Raw genomic sequence first — 22909 nt, forward strand, 5'->3', positions numbered from 1 at the left:
GGGCTTCTCAAAAGTATCAAAGCTATAAACTATAGCAGTAGTATGGGTCAAACTCAGTGCAGCATGCTCGGGCTTTGTTTTTTGATCTGGAATTTGAACTGCTGACTATGAGTATATATCAAGAGAAGAATCCAAAGCTTCAGCTATAGATTTTGAGCTATGAACCAAAATGGCAAATCAGGTAGTAAGAAATGATCCCCCAAAAGCAGTGTTTAAAACTACATTAAGGACCACAGAATAGTTGTTCAGCAGTTTTTGTTTGTAGTGCATCAAAGCTGAGAAAAAAAATGAATTTATATTGGTTTAAAACTACTGTGATCATTAAAGAAAAGAATTTAACTCAATTGTGCAATGAGAGGGATAGAATCAGTGCTTGCAAAGATGCCAGACTGTCCTGAAACTTGGTTTTAAGGAGTGTGCCTTTCAGGAGAGAGGAGAGGCTGATTAGCATCTTCAGCATTCAAAATATTCACAAGTAATAAGAGCAACAGTAAAAAATAGCAGTTTTGTTATCAAACCTGGAGCTGAATGGCCATACTATAGTACATTGTATAGAAAAGTGAAGTGTTTCAAATAACACTGATTGCTCCTTGACAAATTCTTGCTTTATTAAGGTTTGAACGAGCTACATCATTATTTGCTGTAATATATTTTAATAGTAACGGAATGATAGAAAGCCAAACAGCTCAGGAGAATTTATTGCCTTTGTCCCTGTGAACAATGTAGGATGTAACACCAGGCATTATGAAATCAGAGATTGAGGAGGATTGCCAGAATTCATCAGAGCACAAGCCTTTTTCTCTGAAGCTGTCAGTCTCAGATTTAATAAATGTTAAATAAACTGCAGGTTTCTATAGATGGTTTAAAACACAGTTCTAGCCCTTAAGCTTGAAAGTAGCTTTGCTCTCTAATGCCAAATGAAAGCAACCTCTCTGTCTTGATAGAATACAGCTGTGCATATTTCTACTCCTTTTCAGTCCTTTGATTTTTATTTTTTTTACAATGTGCTGACACAGCTAGTTTTAGAATGAATTAATTAGGAACAGGTTAAGTAATAAACACCCATGATGCTCAGAGAAGCATGCAGTTTCTGATTCTCAAGCCCACATTCTCTCTGTGATGCCTGCTTCAGATTATGGTTTAGTGCTCTCAGTTACATAGTGTAAATTCTTGGTGCATTCTGGAGTGTTCTGTTTCATTTGCTCAGTTGTGGATTAGTGATTTGTTTTGTATTGGTTGGTTGGTATTTTAACATATTTGGTGCAACACTCCTTCCCCTCCATGCATTAACTCAAACTACAATATGAAGAAATTCTTTGGAGAAAGTTGGAGGATGAACTGTGCGTTTGGATGTGCATGAGGAGTTTCTGTTATCTCTGCACTTATGTATTCAGACTACAATTCACACAACGAGGTGGAAAGCAGGCAGTATCTTTGCGCTAGGTCACAAGCAGAAATAGGCAGTTTTTATAAAGCACTACTGTTATCACTTATGGTAGTTTCCTGTTGTTTGTGGTGGTTTAGCCTTTCCTTTTGTGTATTTACCTCCCTTACACTGCTGTATAAAGACTGCCTCAAAAGGTCAGATATGCAGACTTTCCAGAAGTTTGAAGTAGCTATGTTAAAATAGCTTGAGTACATTATTCCATTTCTTCACTATGCGTATGTATTTCCTAGCAGTAGGTAGCATCATATAGTAACATTTTAGGATGCTGAATGTTAATTGTAGCTGAATTCTAGTTATCTGAGTCAGTCTGATATTTCTGACTTAGAAGAGAGTGTGAAAAGGGGTGGTGCATCTCCTGTCTCTGCTGGCATTTGCTGTTGTTGCATATCACTTGGTCCTCAGAACTTTACTGTGTTTGGAGTTGTTTTTTTGTGTGAGAAAAGGCAGTATCTCAGCACTTTCTTTGTACCTTTGTTCAAAAAGGCACCAATAGGCTTTTTTTCCTTTATACACTTAATCTGCCAGGGCTTAAAACCTGGCCTGTTAGCTGGTGAAGGGCACCCCTTTGGAAGGGGAGGTTATATTGTCACACACTGCCAAAAAGCACGGTGTTTAGCAGATTTATTTGACTAGGTATCTGACTAATAGCAAGTAAATGATGGAGAGAAAGCAAGACCAATACATGTTGTTTAACCTTTTTTTCCCCCATTCTAGAAACAAAGTAAAGATAGATTTGGGCTTGAAGGTGATGAGGAATCAACCATGTTGGAAGAATCTGTTTCACCTAAGAAGTGAGTGTATACAACAATAGGAAATACTTTTTTATTTAAGAGTGACACCTTTTAGCAGTGGTAGCTTTTTACAAATAATACAGTATTGTTACCACTGTTAAAAGAATTGTTTCCTGCAGGGTATTTCAACAGAAGGAAATAGTGTGCACAGGCAGGATTCTAGCTTGCTTTGAGGGTTGAAGAGCAGATATTTGTCTCAAAATTATTGGTTAAGGCAACCAGCAGTGCATTTTTGGTAACTTGACCCTTGGACAAAGAAGCTCAGACTGTAATTCGGTAAAATGCTGATGTCGGGAGGAGGTAATGGTACAGACCTGAAAATGTCATATTAGATCTTTGAGTCTCATCCAGGCACCTAGGATTGACAAGGTTTTAGTTGCTTGTGTCTGCTGGGTCCATGGTTTCTAGTAAATTTGACTCCTGTCAGGTCAAATGTACCTTGTGCCATGAACAGATCTGGCAAACCCATCAGATGTATCACATGGGTAACAGTAAGATTTTGTACTGGTAGAGCAGGCAGTGGTTCTGGTCACTAATATAGTAAAAAGCAAAACTGTAGAGCTGGCCATACTCTTGAAGAGGAATATTAAATCTTTTCATGCAATGAAGGAATAGAAATGAGTTCGTGACATTATAAGCTGTAACAAGCCATTCAAGTCTCCTCTTGGAGGTCTGAGGGCTGGCAGTGTCAGCAGTGTGTATGTGAAAAGTCTGTCTGATTTATTGTTAAACCTACAGTTTATGGGAAATAGACTTGTTAGATATTTAATGTGGACTTATGTGAAAATTCAGCTTTTGACAGATCACATATGTTCAGATGAGCTTTTTTTGGCATTGCCCTTTCCAAATCACTTCCAGAGTATACTGTTGGCAAAGTACTGTGCAGAGAAGCCTGAAACTTGTAACAGATGAATACAAGGTTTTTCACAATAGAAATTAAATTTCTTCCTAGCAGATTGTTGTTGTGAAAGCCAGAATTTCTGTCAATGCTTCTAGCTGTTAAAACTTGAACTGTATTTAAATATGAGCAGTATATCTGGCAAAGTGGTTCGTGACTATGCATGACAAAAACTTCCATTACTCTTGGAAGTATCTTGCCTTCCAGTCCATTACCTGGTAAGATGCCAGATTATTAGCAAGTACTGTGTGTGCATGTGTGTAAAGAGGGAAGTAAGAATACCAGTTTTTATCCCAAATGTAGGGATTGCTTGCAAGAGGCATGTCCATAGGGTTTAGCTTCTGTTTAGCAGCCTATTATAGAACTGAAACAAAGCAATTGTTACCTAATAAACCTGGTTCAGGTTCTGTCTGTCATACATCTTGAAGGGCAAAACTGTTGTAGCACAGATACCAAAACTGCACATTGCCATGCTTGCTCATTAGTGCTATTAGTATTTGATCTGCTAAAAGCCCCAGATTATTTTGTAGTATGTTAGAAAATGGTTGGAAAGGAAGAACATCCAACAGAACATGAGTTGCAGGTACTAATTCTCTCTGTGTTTGATTGCTCTTATTTTCTGTTTTGTTAGATCTACCATCTTGCAGCAGCAGTTTAACCGAACAGGGAAGGTGGAGCATGGCTCAGTGGCACTACCAGCTGTTATGCGTTCAGGGTCCAGTGGCCCAGAGACTTTCAACATTGGCATCATGCCTTCTCCCCAGCAACAAGTCACAATTGGTCAGATGCACAGAGGACATATGCCACCCCTTGTGAGAAACCCTCTTATTTTTTATTTGAAGCTGGTTTTTTTCTTTTTGCATTTGAAATTTGTCTGTGCTGCAAGTAGTCAGGAACAGTACACAATATGTGTTACTGAGCCAGGAGGAAGACAGCAGGTAGCGACTGCATGGCTGTCTTAGTGAGGTGTAAGTTTTCAGAATCCCTGAAATATTTAGGGTATCATGTTTTGACTTATTTCCTCACTTTCTTTAAAGCTGGCTCTTCCAGCCATCTCTTTCCTTCTAAGCAGTTAAACTAGTATTGAAGGTTTAGGAAAAACAAAGGCTCAAACACTGAGAAAGACAAAGCACTTTTAAGAGAGAGGCTTACATTTAGCTTATTGATAGCTCACCAATTTGGAACTTCTTAGCAGGCTTAAAGCTGATGCTGAGATTTCTGACTTCATGTAACAACTATCAAAAGCCCAAAACAAGCCACAGAGAATATAATCAATGCTCAAGATCATGACACACTGCTAGAAGTGGAACTGTGCAAGTACAGAGAACTGTAAAATGGCACAGGCAGATTCAAGACTGTATGAGAGGAGTGTTAGAGAGCTTTTCTTTCTACATTACACCAAGGAAAATCTCTCTGGAATGGTCTGGTATGTCTGTTGGATTGTTGTCACTCACTGTCTTGTCATGCATATGTAACATCTTCTTGAATTGCCACTTGGAATGTAGCAGACAGCCATTTCCTCATTTTGCCTTTCAGACCTCAGCTCAGCAGGCCTTGATGGGGACTATTAATACCAGCATGCATGCTGTTCAGCAGGCACAGGCTGACCTCAGTGAAGTTGATAACCTACCACCTCTGGGGCAGGACATGGTGAGTTTTTCTAATCCCTCATAGAAAGTGGATCTTAATGCTTTATAGATCCTTTTAGTCATTGTCACTGGATCCTAAGTGTGCTCTCGTTAGAGAATTCCTGTACAGTGTTCCACTTCACTCTAATCAGTCTTCTGGGAACAGATGCAGCAGGCTTCCTTGCATAACCATGTCTGGAATCCTATTTATTTCATGTGCATGTGAACAATTAAACACAAACTATGGGGAGTATTTGTGGTGGGAGTGATCACCTCCTCGATACTTGAAAAATAAGAATAAAATACGATTCTGCCATTCCTTGATCCAGGTCAGAGCAAGATCATAGATCAAGAGGCTGTTGCTTATGGAACACAGTCAATCAAGAGTGTTCAGCCTTCATGGATACACTGTTTATGCCACTTGAAAGGACAGCTATTGAAATGTGACAGCCATTCTGTAGTGAAAGATTTGACAGAAGAAAATGCTTCCTCTCCTATTTCACTTTAAAGACTTTGTTGTCCACTGTTTCAGTTTTAAAGATTCATGAAGGACCAAGAAATTTACATGACATCTCTTACCAAACTTCACTGCAGTTCTTAATTCTTGTTTTTGTTACTGCTCTCCAGGCATCAAGAGTATGGGTTCAGAACAAGGTTGATGAATCAAAACATGAAATACACTCTCAGGTTGATGCTATCACTGCAGGAACTGCCTCTGTTGTTAACCTTACAGCAGGTAACTTTCAAATGGAAGGATTTTCTTGCAGTCTCCTACTAGTGTATCAGTCTCTGTTCCTATGTCACTTGAATTAGTGTGAAACAACTGGTGAACAGGGTTTTTTATAGTACTCCAGTAGCTAAGTTCATTGTGCATAACAAGCTTTCTATCCCTCCCAACATGATTTTTGTATCCTCACTTTATCTCACTGATGAGATAAAATGTTGTTTATTCAAAAGAGTAGGATACAGTGTGTTTGCAAGGTTATTACAAAGCAGCATATTGAGTGACAGTTGTTAGAGACAGATTACGTGTTTAGTGACTTTTTTTCTTCAGCAAATTAGAAGTTGGAGGAGTGATGAGTGTCTTAAAGGGGTCAATACTGCATTACTTTGTCTTCTTACAGTGTTGAAAGATAGCTCACAGTGTGGATATAGCAAGTTTCATTGAGTGAAGTGAAATTCTATTAGAAGACAAACTCTTGTAGAAGAAATGATGTAGAAATTTGAAGAATTACAGCAGTCTTTAATATATTGACTCTGACAATGAGATTACTTAGTAGGCATTGCTTGGCTATGTTGAAATGTCTCTCGCCTCTCACCAGTGTAGTCTGTGGTAGCTGCCTCTCCATTTTAACCACAAAGCAATCTGATCATGAAAAAACATTTGCTCTACAGGGGACCCAGTTGACACTGATTACACTGCTGTGGGATGTGCAATTACAACCATCTCTTCCAACCTCACTGAGATGTCTAAAGGTGTGAAACTACTTGCTGCTCTCATGGATGATGAAGTTGGAAGTGGAGAAGACCTCCTGAAAGCTGCTAGAACACTGGCCAGTGCCGTCTCGGACTTGCTGAAGGCTGTGCAACCTACTTCAGGAGAGGTGAGTAAATGGAAACTTCTCAGGTTCCCTCTTTGAAGTGCATGGCTTTAGCTTTTTTGAGATATGTAAGCCTCACCTGCGCAGTGCTACATAATGTCCCCTGTGCAAGAAGCTTCTTTGACAACTACGTATTCCTTCATCTGTCCCTGTCTATATGCCTTTAAATCTTGCACCCTGATACTAGAATGTTCTGTGTTACAAGAGGAGGTTGACAGATTTGTGCAGTAAATAGTTGATTTATCTGGGTGCTCTGTTCTCTTTCAGAAACAAATTTCAAATAGTAATGTGACTTTGTTCAATAGGAACTGGAGAGATACTCATTCATTATTTTTTTTACTGTCTTTATCTGCTTTGACACATAAACCAAAAAGTTAACCCCTCTGTTGGAGTTTTCTAGAAATGAGAGTAGTACTAACCAGTATAGACTATCTTAATCAGTTTAATGAGCGTTGGATCGCTTGGATCTCTTCAGGTATTTATGTTCTGAAGAACATAACATCTGATGTTTCAGATCAATTGGCATGTTGACTGCCTATCTTTAATTATCCTTGGCATTATTACATCAATGTTTTTTCAGCTTTTTCAGAATTCTCTATGAATCTGATGGGAGCACTTCAGATGGAATCTCTGAAATATGCATATGCAGTTGTGCATGTGGAAAAGTAAAGACTTTTGCAAAGCATTTCTGTGGTGTAGTAATTTTTTTAAGTCATATTGATTGCACACTAATGCAGAAGTTCCTTAAAGAAATCTGAAATTCATGTAAAGCTCATTTTGTCTGAATTAATATATTTCACCATTATATTTTTCCAGCCTCGACAGACAGTTTTGACTGCAGCTGGAAGCATTGGACAAGCAAGTGGGGAGCTACTGAGACAAATTGGAGAGAATGAAACAGATGAAAGGTTCCAGGTAATGAGGGAGTTGCTTGTCACTGTCAGTGCTGAGCAGCTTACTAATGAGACAGCCACTGCATAAAGTCAAGCTTCCTAAAGTGCAGTTAGGAAATGCTAGATTTGAAGTTCCTCAATGCTAACTGAGGTTATTCTAGTTTGAAATTGTTTTGAATAATACAGTCAAGAGTGCTGATTGCATAGGAGCCAGATGTTTTGGTACTAATAGTGCATTCTCAGGAGGTGAAGGCAAGCACGTTGCAACTTGTGACATAGATTTGTTCTTGTGGACTCTGAGCTACTTCAAAATTTGACAGTCCACACTGGTTCAGTCCAATAACTTGATAATGTAACTAGTGCAATTGCTGTACTCAGAACAGAAAACTCTCAGGTTTTAACACTAATAGTCATGTTTGCTGCTTTACACAAAGCAAATGTTTAAGTTTTGATGTAAGTGGACTTCTTACCTTCAGGAGATGTGATGTTACTATATACAAAGTACAAACTTTTTTGATCATAAGACTGAAATTTCCCTTTATTTTACCAGGATGTTCTGATGAGTCTGGCCAAAGCCGTTGCAAACGCTGCTGCTATGTTAGTGCTGAAGGCCAAGAATGTAGCACAGGTTGCTGAGGATACAGTCCTGCAGAACAGAGTTATTGCTGCTGCTACACAGTGTGCACTCTCTACTTCCCAGCTTGTGGCTTGTGCAAAGGTGAGGCTAGCAGTGTTCCTGAAGTGGGGAGGCGGCATTTCCAAGGGTCTCAGGCAATATGCTGTGTTAGCAACATTGATGTTCCATAAATCTAAAGCTAAGTCATTGACTAATAACTTGTCACTCATTATACCGGCAATCAGGAGCCCAGAGGATCTGCAGAGAAATCTCCAGAGAAAGTTCCACAGAGCCCATCCAATGAGTTATTTTTATTTCTCTTGACATGAATGTGTTAGTTCAAGAAGCACAGCTTGCCTAGGGGACTATGTAAGTTCTCTGGTAAAGCCTAGAATTAGGATGGGTTTACCTCATTTATATGGAATTCCAGAGTACAGTGGACATAGTTTCTCTGGAGGAGTTTGGCCCGTGCCTGCCTTCCAGAACCACTGTCTTGTGTTTTGTCAATTCAGTAACTGCTGAAGATACACAAAACCAAGTAGGGGTCTCCATTCTCAGAATCTAAATTGAGATTAAATTAATGGTCTGTGGAGCCCAGATTCATAGTCTGTATGTCAGAATATTTAATTATGTGTTATTTGGGGTTTCTATCTGAGGAAGACAGCTAAGTTAAAGAACTCAAACTGATGTAGTACATATTTTACTTGTTAATAGTTAGGAAATTGGCAAATAAGCCTTTTCTGAATGCTTTGTGTCCTTTCCCCACACAGGTTGTGAGTCCCACCATCAGTTCTCCAGTGTGTCAGGAACAGCTGATTGAGGCAGGGAAACTGGTAGACCGCTCAGTGGAGAACTGTGTGAGGGCCTGCCAGGCCGCCACAGATGACACTGAGTTACTGAAGCAGGTCAGCGCAGCTGCCAGCATTGTCAGCCAAGCCCTGAACGACCTCTTGCAGCATGTCCGCCAGTTTGCCAGCAGAGGAGAGCCCATTGGACGCTATGACCAGGCTACAGATACCATCATGTGTGTCACAGAGAATATTTTTAGTTCCATGGGAGATGCTGGTAAGTTCCTGAATCTAAAGGGATTATTTTTTTTCATGTGGAACATTTGGACTGGGAGCTCAGTTAGCCATTATTGGAAAAATATTGATCACAAAATTGTACACTGGGAAATAGTTGATAAATGCTCTGCAACTTTAGTTTTTCCTAGCCTCTGCTTTACCAGATGAGCCTGGTAAGAAGATACTTAATTCTGAAGTCCACAGGTCACCTTCAGACATGAGAAAAATACTGCTTTGGGTTTTGTTTTTCCCCTATGCTTTTTTAAGAACATTTAAATAAATAAGGTCTTAGACCCAAGCATGTCTGGATTTGGTGATTTACAGGAAGTCAAAGGCTTTATGGGTTCAAGTCTGTTAGGAAGGAGTTCAAGTGTATGTTTTAACAACCAAATTAATTTGCATTAAAAAGAGTAAGTGACTGCTTCAGAAGCATTGCTGTTTTATCTCTGTGCTTCACCATGATCAGAGCATGGCTCCAATATCCTAAGTATACACCTTATTTTTGGCCAAAACCACCTAATTGGTGCTGGGTCCCGTCTGACAGTTCTTAACTTAGTTCATGTTAGGTAGGAGATAATTGCCCGAAAAGAAGAATAGGTGAAAGATGGGTAATTTTTATTAAAGGACCAAAATCTTGGCTGTAATGTGAAAGCAAAACTATTCATCTTCCCAGGACTAGGAGTTTCCTTGAACTGTATATTCAAAATTACTTTATGCATTGATTTTGGGGTTTTTGTCTTGCTATCCAGAAAGCAAATGCTATGTTATTTCTTCATCTCCTCTGTAGCAGTTTCTTTTATTTTTGTGGTGATACAAGATTTTGTTTATGAACCTTAAAGTTAAGAACTACTTGTATATGATTTTCAAGTCAAAAGAGTACTTCAGCAAATGTAACTCAATTTTCAGCTTGTTGAGATGACTTCTGAAACTGCAATGCTCAGAGAAGGCAAGTGAATATATATTTGTATACCACAGGTGAAATGGTACGGCAGGCCAGGGTACTGGCTCAAGCCACTTCTGATCTTGTCAATGCCATGAGATCAGATGCTGAAGCAGAAATTGACATGGACAACTCTAAGAAGCTTCTGGCTGCTGCAAAGCTCCTGGCAGATTCTACAGCTCGCATGGTTGAAGCTGCAAAGGTACCAGGAAAATAAACTGTCAGCTTAAAATTGTATGGTCGTACACAAAGGGGTGGTATGTGGGACATTACTATCAGCCAGATCCTATCTATAGAGATGGTTTTGCTTATCCTGTAGATGTTCTGCATTTAGTGATTCACCCTAGCTATGTTCAGGGGAAAAAAAAATAAATTATTAGTTACCTGTGGGGGTTCTTTGGTTTTTAAAACAATCTTGCACTGCTTTTCCTTGTGCAGGGTGGTTGTCACCAGCCATAACCACTGTGATGCAAAGCCTTTTACCAGTCGACTGATGCAAATGGAACAACAAACTTACAGCAATCTCTTATAAATACCTCTTACAAAAGCTGTTAAAGCGGTGTTTTAGGAAGTTTCTTTTGCACAGGGATTCCTGCTCATTTAGCCCCTCCCAACCCTCTCCCTATTTCTGTATTCTTACAAGAGAGGAAATCTCTAACCTTTCCTTCCCATGATGGATACAGATTTAAATCCATGGGGGAGGAATATGCTCTTTCAATTGCTTCCCAGATACTGATCTTAAACGTTTTTACAGCTGAGGTGCAGCCTTTCTGCCAGAGCTTTAGAAGGCCTGTATACCTGGCATCAAGCATGTGCTTGACTTCCCTCAGACTTCAAGCAGAGAAAACCCACTGTGTTAAATCTCAAGGTTTGGACTGCAGTTACTGAAAGGCATAGTGAATAGGGAACTTCAAGAAATGGTGTGTTTTTTAAAAAACATATGCTTATGAAAGGAGATTCCTGTAGATCATACAGGAAGCAGTTTACAGATGCTTTTTTCCCAAGGGCTTGAAGCAGCATGTGAAGCAAATGTTTAACTCCCCTTGACACATACAGTAACAACCTTGCACAAGCAATACATTTTCTGCTTCAAAGTCTTGTAACATTTTCATGTTCTTTTAACTTAGATTAGAATAATGTGAGGAAAGTAAAGGCTGATGTAGAAAACACCAGCTGGAACTAAAGCCTTGATAGTAATCTACATTTTGCCCAGGAATTTTTACTGAATCTCATGTTATTTGCTCTGAAATTTTGTGCAGGGTGCGGCAGCCAATCCTGAAAATGAGGATCAACAGCAGCGTCTGAGAGAAGCAGCAGAGGGACTGCGGGTTGCTACAAATGCTGCTGCTCAGAATGCTATCAAGAAGAAAATTGTCAACAGATTAGAGGTTGGAAAGTAGATATTGCTGAATTTTCCATTTTGATAATCAATGTCTGTAGCTAATTCAAAGCAGTAGAAATGCATATTTCAGGAAAAGTGCTAAGCACAGAATGAGAGCATTGTAAACTCAGTTCAGGGTACAATGCTTGGGATTAGAGATACCATAGTCCTCAGAAAATGGAGCAATTTGTATTACAGATGTAATAAAATTAGGTAAGAATTTGATTCAGAAGGCATTTTATGGAGGCTTAGTCATAAAATTGCACAGCTGGGGTTTCAAACAGCTGAGCTGAAACTACTTCATTACTGTTTTAATTTATCTCTGTATGATCTGTCATTTACACATGATATCATTTGATAGTTTTACTAGTATATCTGCCAGAGTTTCATGTAAATATCCATGCAAACATATATTGAATTGCAATATATCCAATTAAACTGGTAAATTATTCAGAGAATCAAATAAGCAGAAATGAAACTGGAAAGATAAAACACACCTGGTAGCAGAGCCAAGGAGGACAAAGGCAATTTGCTGTGCACTAACAATAAAATATCTCTGAACTTAGTCTTGTAGGCAAGGTTTGATCTTCCTATTTTCAACTGAAATGCAGAGAAGGCAGATTTTAAAAAGAAGCCTTTTGTAATTCCTAGTTTTCAAATGTAGTTTTACAGTAGTAGGATTCAGGTGCAATGAGATGAAAAAAAAGAGATCTAAGTAGGTAACCATGTTCCAGAAGTGCATTTAAATTACTGTGTCTGGCTAAAACCAAAAATCAGGAGTATTTCAGGAAATAAAGGCTGTTGTGTCTGTTGTTTAACTGCATGCAAGAAAGCTTTATAGAAAGGACTTTGTTTTGTTGTTGTTATATGTACTGCCTTACAAAGGACCAAAGTATGTAACAATGAGATTAAATACTTCATGCTTGGCTGTATTTAGTGGGCCACTTAAGGAAAAGTGTTGTACAACCTGCTTTAACACCTTGGATAAGTTGTTGAATTTATAACTTTTTCATAGAGTGAGGTTGATAATATCCCTCCTAGATATTTGAAGAAGGTCTTCTCAGTGCCTGTAGTCTAACAAACACAAATATTTTGTACCTCTGCACCATTTTAGTATCTTTGCTTTTGCCATAGAGCAAGCTCAGTAGAAATTTGCTCGCTTGAGTCTTTTGTCAGAGGTGTTAATGTAGCAATGTAAAGCGCTGTATGTACTTTTTCTCTGGCCTTCTTTGTAAGGAACTAATTGATCACACCATTTCTGTTCTCTTTTGGCCACATTGAAGTCTAAGCTAGGGACTAGTAAGATCTTTAAAATCCTTCTACTTGAACCTTTTTCTTTATTGGCAAGTTAGAAATAAAGAAGTGTTCAGATCATTTTCATCTTGAGGGAAGAGCAATCTTGAATTTCCTTAAGGCAAGTCAAATTAATCAAGAGATACAATGCATTAGTCTGTTGAAGCTGTTACTGTCAAAGTTACCTATAATAGATATTTCATCCTCTGAATTGCTCAAGACTTTTACCAGGAATTTAATTCTGTTTCCTTTTCTCCAAAGATTGCAGCTAAACAAGCTGCAGCTGCTGCTACCCAGACTATTGCAGCTTCTCAGAATGCAGCTGTTTCAAATAAGAACACGGCAGCCCACCAACAACTTGTGCAGAGCTGTAAGGTAAACTTTTTACAACCCACTGACAAATAACTTTTGAACTCTGCTTTATGGGGAACTGAGGATCACCTTCTATAACACTGTTGTACCTTCTATAACAATACTTCTGTAATAGTGCTGATTTGTTTAAAAAGCAACACTAAACATGTTCATCTGTATGGATTCTGGAGAACCCTCATTTACTGTGCATTATTGTGTGGAGAGCTTTGAAAAGCTGAGCTACTATAAGTTACAAATACACCTGCCAACACCTACCTTGAAAGGACTGACATGCTTATATACCTCAGTGTGTATCTGTTGAGTAACAAGCCTGAAGCAAGTGCTTCAGTAAAAGTTTTGCTGCACATCAATCAGCAGGACTGTGTCTACAGAACTGTGCTAGAAGCACTGTGCAGAGGAGCCCAGTGTCTCAGAAATTTGTACACTGGCGAGCATTCAGCACATAAGTGTGCTCTTCAGAAGGTGAGTAGTCTACGATCATCAAAACAGGCTGTTGAATGATGCATGCAGTGAAATTAGACTGAGGTCTGTGGAATGAAGATAGCCCTTGAATTTTCCTCAGTGAAGAATGGAGTAGCAGTAGCCATTTATACTATAATGGAGTGAAATCCTGATTTAATGTATTGGTTATATAATTGGTTATATAACTAGCAACATGGGTCCTACTATTCTGATGTTCAGTCTGCAAGCAACTGAGGCCTTAAATGTCACTGTGAAAAATAAGTTACAGATCTTACTATGGGGTTAATGTGATTCCTAGCTTGCAGGTGAAGCTGCCAAGACCATAGAATTTGGAATATGCCTGAAGTCAAGCATATTTTTATAGTTCAAAGCTAGAATTCAGAGTCTGGTGAGAAGCTGTTCTCTTGTGTTTAAGCTACACTTGGCAGCTTAATTTCTAGTTCTGACTAATGTTGCCTCAGGGATTTTAAAGAAATTTCATTTAAACAAAAAAATTGAAAAAGACAATAGAATGCAAAAGGGTTTCCTTCTGGATGGAAGAGCAGTTATGTGGGGAGCAAGAACAAAATCAGTAAAGGCAGCATCATTAAAAGCCACATTAACATTCAGTAATTAGTTCCTGTCATGGTGGTAATGCTAAGAAATGTTGGAATTAAATAAGGTAGCTCAAGTACATGTCAAAAATATGTTGTAGGCAGCCAATATTTCAGTATGATTTGTATTTTATGAAAAGCAGGCTGATTCACTGTTTTATTTGCAGTTCATTCTAATTTGATCTTGGTGATTATCTATTAGAGAAGAGCCAATACCTACTTTTTCACTTTTTGGGGAGTGGAGGGGGCAGGAAATACATTAGTGTTGCACTGCTGAAGTAAGTGTTATATAAATATGTAAGTAGAATGTGTCTGAAAATTCCTATCATGGATTAATTCAGTTTGGTTGAATCCTAAAGGAATTCTGTGAAGGCACAAAAGTATTCTACCTATAAATACTACCGATTGTCTTTAAGGGTGGTGGGAAGAGAGTTTGTTTTAGAGTCAAAGGGTTTGGAGTTTTTATCTACTCACAGATTTTTTGCTTTCTTTACTGTAGAACGTTGCAGACCACATTCCTCAGTTGGTGCAGGGTGTAAGAGGAAGTCAAGCTCAGGCAGAAGACCTCAGTGCCCAGCTTGCTCTAATAAATTCCAGCCAGAACTTCCTTCAGGTGAAGTGAATTGATAATTGTACTTGATTCCATTAGAGCAAAAAGGATATTTTAGTTCTATGTGGTTTTGTATGTGATAAATAAGCAGTAAACTGTTAAGAACCATGTAAAGAAGTTCATCACTGACTATGAACCATAGCTAAGGAAACTGTAGTTCCTAACCTCAGATGGCTGATTTTGAGTCTGTGGAGTGTGAAAGTTGACAAATTTGAGGATAAAAGTAATAAGAAAACAGAAATGTATGGAGAAGAAACATGAATTATTGCAGCAGTTGCTTTCTAAGGGAGTTTAAAGATGAAGAGAATTCAGCATCTTTTTAAGCAGAGGTCCGAATATGTGAGATGCTGTTGTAACCTTTCTTAGTGAAGGTAAAGTTAGTGTTGCAGCAACAAGCTCCCAAGTTCTTCACAAATACAAGGCAAAAGTACTGTGATTTTTAGAGAATAGCCAGCATCTTGATTGAGGTTTTGAGCAAAATACAAAATTTGACACTGTGCTGCTTCAAAAACATATTTAAAAAATAAAACATTGAGCACTGATAGCAAAACTATTTGGTTTATTGTTGACATTGCAGGAAACAAACAAAAGAAAAGAATTCTCTGTGTAATGATGTCACCGGTTGGGCCTTACCCTTCCAACCCTACGACAAATGACATGATAATTTCTTGGTACCAGTTAGTCCTGCCTTAAATATGGAAGAGGAATGAACTCTTTCATTGGTTTTTGCTAGCAGGGTTTTTTTTGTCCCATACAGCCACAGGTGTTCTGAACCACACTCTTGCTCTGTTTGAGTATTTTGCTATGTGATTCCTTCTGGAGGCATTAAAATCAACCATCTTTTCTCTGGCTGGATTTCTGTACCATGGTGATGGTGAGAATCAGCAAAGCATTTTAATTGTATTAGCAGCAAACCTTGTGAAGAGTTTTTGCTTGAATTAGAGTTTTCAATTTCTAGAATTTTGGCAGAGTTTAATAGGTAGAAACACAGAGACAAATTTATTATCTCTGCCATGTTGATCCACTTGTACCACATGGATACTGAATGGCAAAGCTGCACATTTCCGTATTCTTAAGTAGTATATAAGCACTCCAAGGCCTCAGGCTGGCATTGGTATCAATGAAGTAGTCATACTAGTGAAGCACAAAAGAGTGCTGCTGCAGAGGACACTGCAATGTGGAACTATGGCAGGGTGCAGTATATAAATCAAAGGCTGGGATCTAGAAGGTATGTGATTAGGGGGCAGGGGAGTCCATGAAATTGTAATTACAGTAAATTTAGAAATGAATGGGTGAATGGAGGAAGCAGTTTGCTTTTTGATCATAAGCCTTCTTTAAAGAAATGACTTAGTAAAACCAGTTGTGTTCACTGCTCTTCTTTGAACAGCCTGGAAGTAAAATGGTGGCATCTGCTAAAGCTGCAGTCCCCACTGTGACTGATCAAGCAGCAGCAATGCAGCTAAGCCAGTGTGCAAAGAATCTGGCTACCAGCTTAGCTGAGCTAAGAACTGCCTCCCAGAAGGTAGGTAAAAAGTAGTTTTAATCAGCTAAAGCAAGGTGGCTTGGGTGATTGAGCTGCTGTTACATCTGAAGGAGAGCAGGGAAATGAGAGCTTATGTCATGCACCCTGATGAGCTGAGGAGAAACCAGTTATGGCACTTCTGTGGTCAGTGGTATGATTCTGCATCTCTGAAGTTCAGGGAAGCAGAGGTTATCTGTGCTTCATGCACAGATTCCTAAACTAGGTATGGCTTTGAAATGGAAAAAAAAGAAGGGGGGGGGGGGGGGAGAAAAAAAAAAAAAGGTGGAAAACCCACTTGTGTGTGCATGAATACTTTCTCAGTACCTGGATTGCCTGGTGTGAAGGTGTGTGTACACAAGTGCATCTCATTCCCCTGGTGGCTCTTAACAGTGTGTTACTCTATTTGTGAGCTAAGGATATTGTGCAGGAATTTGGAATTCATGATGACAGGTAAATTGCCCATAATGGCTGCTAAAGTCATGGGACTTTAGTGGGAGGTTATATCTGAAGCATTTACTCTGATAGTGACATACAGCTGCTAACAGTGACATTGATCTGATTTCTGAATAGGCTCATGAAGCATGTGGCCCAATGGAAATTGATTCTGCTTTGAATACAGTCCAGACACTCAAAAGTGAACTGCAAGATGCAAAGATGGCAGCTGTGGATGGACAGTTAAAACCTCTCCCAGGAGAAACTGTAATTAAGGATGGATGTTCTTCATTTGAAAATAAACAAAGTCTGCTGTTAAAAATTTTAAGTATTAGAGGCAAAGCAAGTCACGAGGCTTGGGATAGCAATGACATTGCCAGGGTTTTGATAATGATTCCCTATAAAAGGGATACATTCCTGCTATGCCAGAAGCATGTTCTGTATCAGAATTACTCACAGGACTGTAGGACCTTTTCCTCTATTGTACAGATGACAATTTGTAGCAGCAGTGTTTTGATCTTTTCTTGTAAAGGAAAAAAAAATCTTTTCAGTAGTGACAAAGGTCAAAATGCAGTATTCTAAGACTGCTAGTTCTGGTAGGCTCAGAAAACAAAATTGGTTATTTGGCAAAAAAAAACCCTTCTCTCCAAATGAAAGGTATTTATTTCCATTTCTAATTATAAATTAGTTTTGTTGTTAATCTAATCTAATATGTTAATTTACTTCAGGGAAAACATGCTAGTCAGGTTTCAAAGAAAGTGTCTATGTGTTGGGTGGCTGAGGCAAAAAACTGGGTTTTTGTGGAATGAGGAGTTTTTTAGTATTATCTAAAACAACAAACAAGTATGTTTTAGCTGAGCTTAAACAAAGGATTATGTGCTTTGTGATTTTTCACAGCTTGAGAAGTGCACTCAGGACCTGGGAAGTACATCCAAAGCAGTTGGTTCATCTATGGCCCAGCTGTTAACTTGTGCTGCTCAAGGCAACGAGCACTACACAGGTAGTATTTTATTTATAATGTCCCTGTGAAACTTCTGCTTCCCATAAAATACTTGATAGAACATCTATTTTATTGAAGCTACATAAATCAAGGAATTACTCATGTTTTTAATGCTGATAGTGAATTGTGGCAACTTACTAGTAATTGCTAGTGTGAGTAATGTGCTTCATAGAAGAAGCAGGTTGCAGTCTGCTCTGTGTCTGCAATTAGAACAGATTGAGACATTATGTTTTTATAAATATAAACCACCAAAACTCTGAAGGACAGAACTAAGATGTAATGCAATTCAAAGGTCAGTGCCACTGGAAATACTGCTATGTCCTTTTAGAAGATTGAAAGGGTCCTTGGTTTGTGGTTTATTTGAAGTATAGGATGAAAACAAACTTGGGATAGCTCAGTCTAAAGCTGCATCTTTTACTAGATGTCACCAGCATTATGGTAATTGCCACTCCACTGGATTGAATTGTATCAGAACTACAGAACTTACAGATGCTTTCACTTTAAGTGGATGTAGTTGCATTAAGATGGCACACAGTTGTGTCACATAGTTAGACAGAAGTTAGCAGTGGGTGTCTGGTGAAGGAATACTGATATTTGCAGCTGATACTGAATGATTTAACCTAGTAGCTCTCTTAACATCAAGCTGTAAGAGCTGTTTCATTGGGAAATTCTACAAAGTTCCTTTTCAAAGCTCATGGATCTGTTTTCTATCTTACACTCCGGTTATGAAGAAACCGTTGCATGCTCAAGGAAGCACTGAGTGTTTGTATTATACCCATCTGCTGTTAACCCTGTCATAAAAATTCTTCACGGCTTATATTCGCTATTTAATAATTCCCTCTTGTCTGAAGCTGTCACAATAAATTTCTTTTCAACTTTGTACTGAAAGTCATTGTACAGGATGAAAGCAGCACCAAACTCAGTGAAAACAGTCAGACCTTATGATTTTGTGATGCTGTGATTAAATTTAATTGAACTTAAAAGATGCTTACTGATGCTCGAAATAAAGAAAGCAAAACATGGCTATTTTTCCTGAAATTTTCTTTACTTTAAGAATGCAGAAGAGTCTCTGTGATTTGTCAAATAGGTCCTCAGTGCAGTGTAATACTGTTTCTCTGCCTTGTTTGGCTTTATTTTGACATACCACTTGTTTTTCATTATCTTCTCAAGTTTCTGCATTAAAAAATGTTCAGTTGATCAGAAGAGAAAGCATTAAAAGGCACTGGTGTTAAAGTGCCAACACAGCTACTTTGTGAGTTGTATTTTGTTGTGATGTCCTAGCTTTCTAAACAATTCCAGTAGGGATATTAGAACATTCCAGTTACTTTTAATGCCTAAGTATGGGTAACCCAGAGGTTTTCTACAGCAAATGTGAACTTTTAATGTCGCTTTCTTTCAATAGGAATGTCATGATTTTAACATTTTCAGTCAATATACCACCTACATGAATTGCATGTGTTGTTGACTATGTGCTAATTAAGGTCTCTTAGAAAATTATTTTTTTATTGGGTTTTGGTAAGGGATGAATTAAATTTCAGGTAGAGAAGAACGGGACCATTATTCATAATTGTACATCTTAGTGCTATTATTATTATTTGTGTAATATATTGCTGACCAGACAGACCTCAAAAAATCATTTCATGAATGATGTCTCTTTCTCTCTAAATAAATCTAGAATTTCACTTTCAGATCTACAGCAGCTCTGTTGTTTTTGAAGTCATGTACACTGTTCCTAGAGACAATCGCTTTGTTCCATAGCTTGAAGCATAAGTTTTTCCTCATTTCCAGGTTTTACATTTTCTTCTTTCTTGGTGCTTCACTGGACATAGCCACTGTTCAGAACTGTGCCCAGAATGTGGTCTTTGGGGTATAATATTTGCTTTATGGCTTCACTGCAGTCATTTCTCTAGGCAAATGGTGCTGTGTATTTCAAATGTGTTCCCATTTGAAGATTTGCTTTGAAACTGCATTTTGCAATGAGATCATTGCCTGCAAATTCATGTCATAAAATGCAAAGATAATCTTCAAGAGTACTAATAGAATCCTTGCTGAAATATGAACATAGGAGTTGCTGCCAGAGAAACTGCTCAGGCTTTGAAGACGTTGGCGCAGGCAGCACGAGGGGTTGCGGCATCTACTACTGATCCTGTGGCAGCACATGCAATGTTGGATTCAGCAAGGGATGTCATGGAAGGATCTGCTATGCTTATTCAGGAGGCGAAGCAGGCCCTGGCTGCACCAGGGGATGCAGACAGCCAGCAGAGATTAGCCCAGGTAAGTTGTGACTTGAGCCATGCCATGAATCAAACGACTGGTGACATCTCTTAGAAGGCAGCATTAAGTAAGGAGAGATTTACAGAAAATAGGGCTGCAAGGAATGTCATCTTTCTACTCCTTCCAGCAGCTGTCATAGTAACATCATGCTTATGTCAGTGCAGATGGTACAAAGTTGATATTTCAGTCATCTTTTAAAAAAGAAACTTATACAAAGATGCCATTAAATGCTTTTACCAACAACATATTGGAGCAGGCTGCTTGACTGCAAAAATGAACCAGCTGTTAAAACTGCTCTTTATCAAATGGAGGATCTGTATTCATGTTATGTTCAAAAAGCGAATGCACCTTTTCTGTATGTGTGGCAACACTGCTTTTGATGACTTTAAGTAACAAGTTTTTTATACTGGTTTGAAAAATTCTAAAATTGTCCTGTATTTCAACTAATTATTTTTATGAGGAGTTATTTGTTTTAATTAGGCCTTTGAAAAAAGAAGCATGCGGAGGATATTTGTGATTAGTACATAGTTAAATTCAGGGGCATTCCCTTACCTGCAGTGCTGCAGCCTTTATCCCAGGTGCCAGGAGCAGCTGTGGAGCTGCCTTGCCCACACTCTCCTATCAAATAGTTTAGTGTAAATAACTTATTCCTAGGCTGCAGGTGAGCAAACCAAGGAAGTCACAAGCCTCAAAAATAGCCTCACCAGAGTTGGAATATAGGAATTTCTGGCTATAGAATGTGTCTCATGTTAGATAAATGACTAGTTAAGCCTTTCTTGACGTGGATTTGCATGTGTGTGTTGTAGGTGGCAAAAGCAGTGTCTCACTCCTTGAATAACTGCGTTAATTGTCTGCCTGGACAAAAGGATGTGGATGTGGCCTTAAAAAGCATTGGGGAATCTAGCAAGAAACTCCTAGTTGATTCGGTAAGATGTCTTTTAACATAGGAATGTGTCAAATTATTACTTAATAATGTGCCCTAAGTATATTTCATAAAAGCTTTGTTTATGTAACTAAGTTACTTGGGCAGAAATGCTGTTCTTCTAGTTTACAAGAAAGATGAAATGTGTCTGTGACTTGTGAAGGCAATATGGAAGTTGTTGTTATAGATCGCCATGTGTTTGGTGTGTTGAAACTGCCAACTGTGACTTAACATTTTGAAAAATATGCAAACTAGAAAAGTACAAATATTTTCCCACCTAGAAGTGCTCAGTTTGGTTTAAGGAGCACTGTGGTCAGTCAAAAAATGTTTGGTGCGTCTATGCCTGTTTTGTGCAAGGAAAACTTGCCAGCTGTGAAAGATTGGTGTGATGTGACAGAGAATAAAATACAGCATTTGGTCTTTTACAGCTACCTCCGAGTTCTAAGTCATTTCAAGAAGCTCAGAGTGAACTGAACCAGGCAGCAGCCGACCTGAATCAGTCAGCAGGAGAAGTTGTTCATGCTACTCGGGGCCAAAGTGGGGAACTGGCTGCAGCCTCTGGAAAATTCAGTGATGATTTTGATGAATTTCTTGACGCTGGTATTGAAATGGCTGGCCAAGCACAAGTAAGGGGTTTTTTTTAACATGCTGATTGGGACCAAGAATTATCTTGCAGTGCAGTGTCTTGGTTATCTAGTAGCACACTACAATCTGCTATTCAAATATGACAGGTGATGTTTGCTATGAAGCAGTCATCCATAACTGGCTATCTGGAGTGAAGTCAACTTGACATTTGCATTTCATGCAATGCTTTTCAAAATTTAGCTCTATCATGCTTTCTACAGTCTTCCTGCTGCAGAGTAGAGCAAGCATTTGAAGAGGGCTGGCTAAAATGCCATGGTTGTGACAGTAATGCCTTGGACTTCTATTGAATGATTTTAAAATCTCAGAGAGTTCTCTTCTGATGAGCTCAGTAATGTCATGTGTCACCTAGCTTATTCCTACTAGTCCATGTACTTATTTGAAGTGGGAGGTATCTCTGTTGTTTTATCTTCCTGAGTTTAGGTGTACTGAGTTACACTAATTGGTCATTTAGAGGTGATTTAGCAAAAGAGATATTAGCATATGAAAAAGGTCATGTACTAGGAGAATTAGGAGGACTTACAGAAAAAATAGCTGCAGACTATTTTGCCCTGGTTAGTAGGAGGAACTTGCAAACCTAAAAATGATTGCCAAAAGAGAAATAGCTGGAAGGTCTTAAGTGTGCCAGACCTTGAAAGTAATTTATAAACCATTTTTATCGAGGAGATGCTTTGTATATAGAGTTGAGTAGAGAGAACAGATAAAGAAAGCTGATTACTCTCCATCAAAACTCAATCATTCAGATTCCAGATCCGTGAAATTATGTAGGTACCAAATATCAGATGAGTCTCTGAAGCTGAGTAGAAGTTAGGTACCAGATTACCTTTTTAGTCATGAGCCTTACTGACTTAGAATGCTTTGTTTGAGGCGATCCAATGAAGGCCAGGTAGAAATGATATTGCAAATATCTACTAGAAAAGGGAATTCCAGATGCTGATGACCTTGTGGCTCTTGTGGATTTGCTTAGCCTCCTGACACAGGGACTGATACCCATCTTAGTTGTTAATGACTGCTCTTGCAGAAGAGAATGCCTTTTATCCGTGCCTAATTACTTGGCCCACACAGAAGCAGTACCAGGTATTTTGAACTCCCAGCAAAATGTTGGGCTGGGAAGGAAGCACAATGTAAATATGGAGTAAAAGCTATTGACATCATCAAAGTAATATTCAACCTTATTACATAAACCCCTGAACAGACTATTGGAAAGAAGAGTTTAACTTCTACTGATCATTGGCAGAAGAGTCTATTCTCAGCTATTTGCTAGGATAAGCAGTTCTTCCCTGTGGTTGTACCTATATGAGAGCTCCCCTTTGCAAGCAGTGGCTTAAAATAATTAGTAGGATTAGTAATTCTGGAGGGATCTTTCTGTGTAAGTAATAGTTAGAATGCTAGAGAGCCTGTGGATTGCATAGAGGATGCTGGAATACAGAGAGCATACACTGAATAATGTGGATCAGTTGTGCCAGGCAGAGACACATGAGAGTCTCAACAACAAAAGCCTTGTTCAACAAGTAGTAAAGTTTCTCCT

General features: G+C 38.7%; 1 protein-coding gene across 3 annotated transcripts in view; it reads left to right on the forward strand.

The window, feature by feature from the left end:
• The window catches only part of TLN2 (talin 2), a 149603-nt gene that overhangs the window by 75169 nt on the left and 51525 nt on the right, over nucleotides 1-22909 (forward strand). For all 3 annotated transcript variants that reach the window (XM_068144034.1, XM_068144033.1, XM_068144032.1), the window contains 18 exons: nucleotides 2162-2238; nucleotides 3768-3948; nucleotides 4673-4786; nucleotides 5392-5500; nucleotides 6160-6368; nucleotides 7182-7280; nucleotides 7809-7976; nucleotides 8645-8939; nucleotides 9914-10080; nucleotides 11138-11266; nucleotides 12814-12927; nucleotides 14479-14592; nucleotides 15977-16111; nucleotides 16682-16810; nucleotides 17441-17543; nucleotides 19609-19817; nucleotides 20624-20743; nucleotides 21168-21365. In XM_068144034.1, the coding sequence (XP_068000135.1) occupies nucleotides 2162-2238; nucleotides 3768-3948; nucleotides 4673-4786; nucleotides 5392-5500; nucleotides 6160-6368; nucleotides 7182-7280; nucleotides 7809-7976; nucleotides 8645-8939; nucleotides 9914-10080; nucleotides 11138-11266; nucleotides 12814-12927; nucleotides 14479-14592; nucleotides 15977-16111; nucleotides 16682-16810; nucleotides 17441-17543; nucleotides 19609-19817; nucleotides 20624-20743; nucleotides 21168-21365 (2670 nt within the window). The remainder of the gene's footprint in view (nucleotides 1-2161; nucleotides 2239-3767; nucleotides 3949-4672; nucleotides 4787-5391; nucleotides 5501-6159; nucleotides 6369-7181; nucleotides 7281-7808; nucleotides 7977-8644; nucleotides 8940-9913; nucleotides 10081-11137; nucleotides 11267-12813; nucleotides 12928-14478; nucleotides 14593-15976; nucleotides 16112-16681; nucleotides 16811-17440; nucleotides 17544-19608; nucleotides 19818-20623; nucleotides 20744-21167; nucleotides 21366-22909) is intronic.

The sequence above is a fragment of the Melanerpes formicivorus genome, unplaced genomic scaffold, assembly GCF_026170545.1.
Source record: "Melanerpes formicivorus ecotype bairdi unplaced genomic scaffold, bMelFor1.0.p_v2 SCAF_10, whole genome shotgun sequence".
NCBI classification, from domain to species: Eukaryota; Metazoa; Chordata; class Aves; order Piciformes; family Picidae; genus Melanerpes; species Melanerpes formicivorus.